This window comes from Talpa europaea (assembly GCF_964194135.1).
Source record: "Talpa europaea genome assembly, contig: HAP1_SCAFFOLD_83, whole genome shotgun sequence".
Classification (NCBI taxonomy): Eukaryota; Metazoa; Chordata; class Mammalia; order Eulipotyphla; family Talpidae; genus Talpa; species Talpa europaea.
Genome location: NW_028168035.1, coordinates 186,845 through 189,332, shown reverse-complemented (window position 1 = coordinate 189,332; position 2,488 = coordinate 186,845). Strand labels below are relative to the sequence as shown.

At 44.4% G+C, this 2,488-nt stretch overlaps 1 protein-coding gene across 1 annotated transcript; it reads right to left on the bottom strand.

The window, feature by feature from the left end:
• Positions 1 to 339: 339 nt before the first annotated feature.
• LOC311187960 (FUN14 domain-containing protein 2-like) lies at positions 340 to 1,719 on the bottom strand. Its single transcript, XM_084259742.1, has one exon. It carries the CDS (start codon positions 1,037 to 1,039, stop codon positions 596 to 598), a length of 444 nt encoding a protein of 147 aa, XP_084115868.1. The 5' UTR covers positions 1,040 to 1,719; the 3' UTR covers positions 340 to 595.
• Between the last annotated feature and the right edge of the window lie 769 nt (positions 1,720 to 2,488).

Genomic DNA, 2,488 nt, shown 5'->3' with positions numbered 1-2,488 from the left:
AGATACAGGTGTATCTACATATGTATTTGTGCAAATACTTGTTTATTGATATTTTGTTTGTATTTATACCTTGAAGGATACTTACTTGTATTTATACCTTGAAGGATACTTACTTGAATATTAAAAGTAGTTTTCTCTAGGTGATACAAAAATTAAAGGAACGAAAGTAGACACCAAAATACCAATATGGTTCATGCTTCAAAGCCAATGCATTTAGTTCCTTTCCACTCCCACGCAAGGTCTCTATGTACTGTTACTTCTTTTCCAAATAAAGGGGGTTGGGACAACTTTGAGGACCCACTCATCCCCCACAGGGGCCATCTTGTAACATGTTCTGGTCAGGATCTTACTTGAGGGGAAAGGAACCTTCTCGCTGACCTACAGATTAGTCAAGCAGGGAGGATGCTGGAAGTACAGCTAAAGTCTACTGTCTCCTCTGTGGCTGTCAAGCTCACAGTTAACCTGTACGTAGGATGCCTGCAGAAGCCATTCAGATTAGACACCGCTGGGAGGACGGCTTGGAAAAGCGGAGGAGGAGAAACAGTGTCTTGTGATGGAGCGGGAGGCTGCCATGATGGAAGCAAAGTCATCCCCCTTAGGATGTCATGCCAAGCAGAAAGCCTCCAAAAAACCCCACAGTCACCAGGAAATTCTTCTTCACAAATATCACCACCTCCTCTGCTTTGCTTTTGATCTCTGTAGGTAACTGGTTGCTCTTGTGGATCTTCATCTGCTGCTTGGCTTTCTGCATGTCCTTCTCCACTCGCTGCCAGTCAACTCTGATGTACCCCACATAGTTTGCAAGCTGGAGGAGGAAAAATCCCCCTCCCACAGCTGTGTCGGCCAATTTTCCAACCTTCTGGAATAGGAAACCTGTGCACCAACCAGTGACGCCACCGATTAACAGCTGGGTGGCGACGTTGTACTTCTGGGCAGCGAACCCCGAATCTTGCAGAAACAATCTGTGCCACCACACCTGCTTCTTAGCGAGCTCTGTCAGGTCCAGAGCCTCGCTATTCACTTGAGTAGCCGCGGCCATCTCTGCGAGCTCTTCTCTCAACGACTTGCAGTGAGGCTCCCTGAGGCTGGACCCGGCCTGACTCAGCGCACTGGAGGCGCTCAGGCTCCCGGCCCGGGGGCAGGTGTTTCCATTCCCCAGGCAGCCACAGAAGAGGGATTGAGCTTGAAGAACTGGAATTGAAGGAGTTAGGAGAAATATGGGCAAGAGGTGCAGATTTGTGAAAACTTAGGTGCGTCAATAAAATTTCATAGAAACCTTCCTTCCTTGAACTGGGCTGGACCATGTTGCAGAATGTAAAGAAAGAACGGGAGGGCAGTTCTCCAGATCTTGGTTTTAAATGGGGAGCATATATTATTATTATGACAATATATCATGACAATAGACCAGCAAAACCTGGATTCCAAGAGGGGCGGAAGTGTTGATAAAAATAAGGTAAGGACCAGTTCCATTTTTTTTTTTTTCATGCCAGGTTTTATTTATTTTTTTCCATAACCAATAAACCTTGGGGACCCCAATTGTGAAGGGTGCAATTATTAGCAAGGGGTATTAAAGTGCATATTTCTCAGTGGAAAGCATCAATAAAATACTTTATGTCTTGCCATGGATGCTGGCATAGGGGAATGGGAGGAGCATGTAGAGGATCACAGTTAAAGTGAGGAGCATATTTTCAAGACCAATAGTTTGTACAAACCACTGATATTGTATGGATATTACCCATGATTCACCTGTGGGTTCACAGAACAATTCATTCATTTGTCATTATAGAGAGAAAGGTGTAACGAACATATAAAGTTTACTAGTAAAACTGAAAATATTAAGGTAACTGTGAGCACGGTGAGTGAAAGTAGCTGAGGCCACATACTGAGTATTAAAAACTGATAAAGCAGATGGTGCCTGAGCCTAAACCTGGTAAGAAGTTATAAAAGGAGCCCTACCAGGGCCTCCCCAGTGGCACAGCAGGTGAGCGCTGGGTTGCAAAGCTGCCCGCAGCCTCTGCTTTGGCAAATTCTCTCACCCTCCTGCACTTCTGACTGTACCCAGTGCTTATATAAATAAATAAATAAATAAATAAATAAATAAATAAATAAATAAATAAATCTTTGAAAAAATAAAAAGAGATAAAATAATAAAAGGAGCCCTACCAAAGCAGACTCAGAGCAGTTCTGAAAACTGGCTCAGAGCAAAGGACTTGCCGGAGACTACTCTTTTTTTTTTTTTTAAGATTTTAAAGATTTATTTATTTATGTATACAAGATCTGGGGTACAGGCCAGAGGTGTGGAGGTTGAGAAGATTCACCAGAGACAGAGTGGGGAGCAGAACAGGCAGACAGACTGAAATACACCGCTGAGGGGAGCAGCAAAAAGCCAGGAGAGGTCTGTTGCGCCATGTGGGTAGCTCCCTGGCCGGAGATCAAACTGGTGCTGCAGTGGCTGTGGACATCTTCATAGGTTGTGTCTCAACCCCCT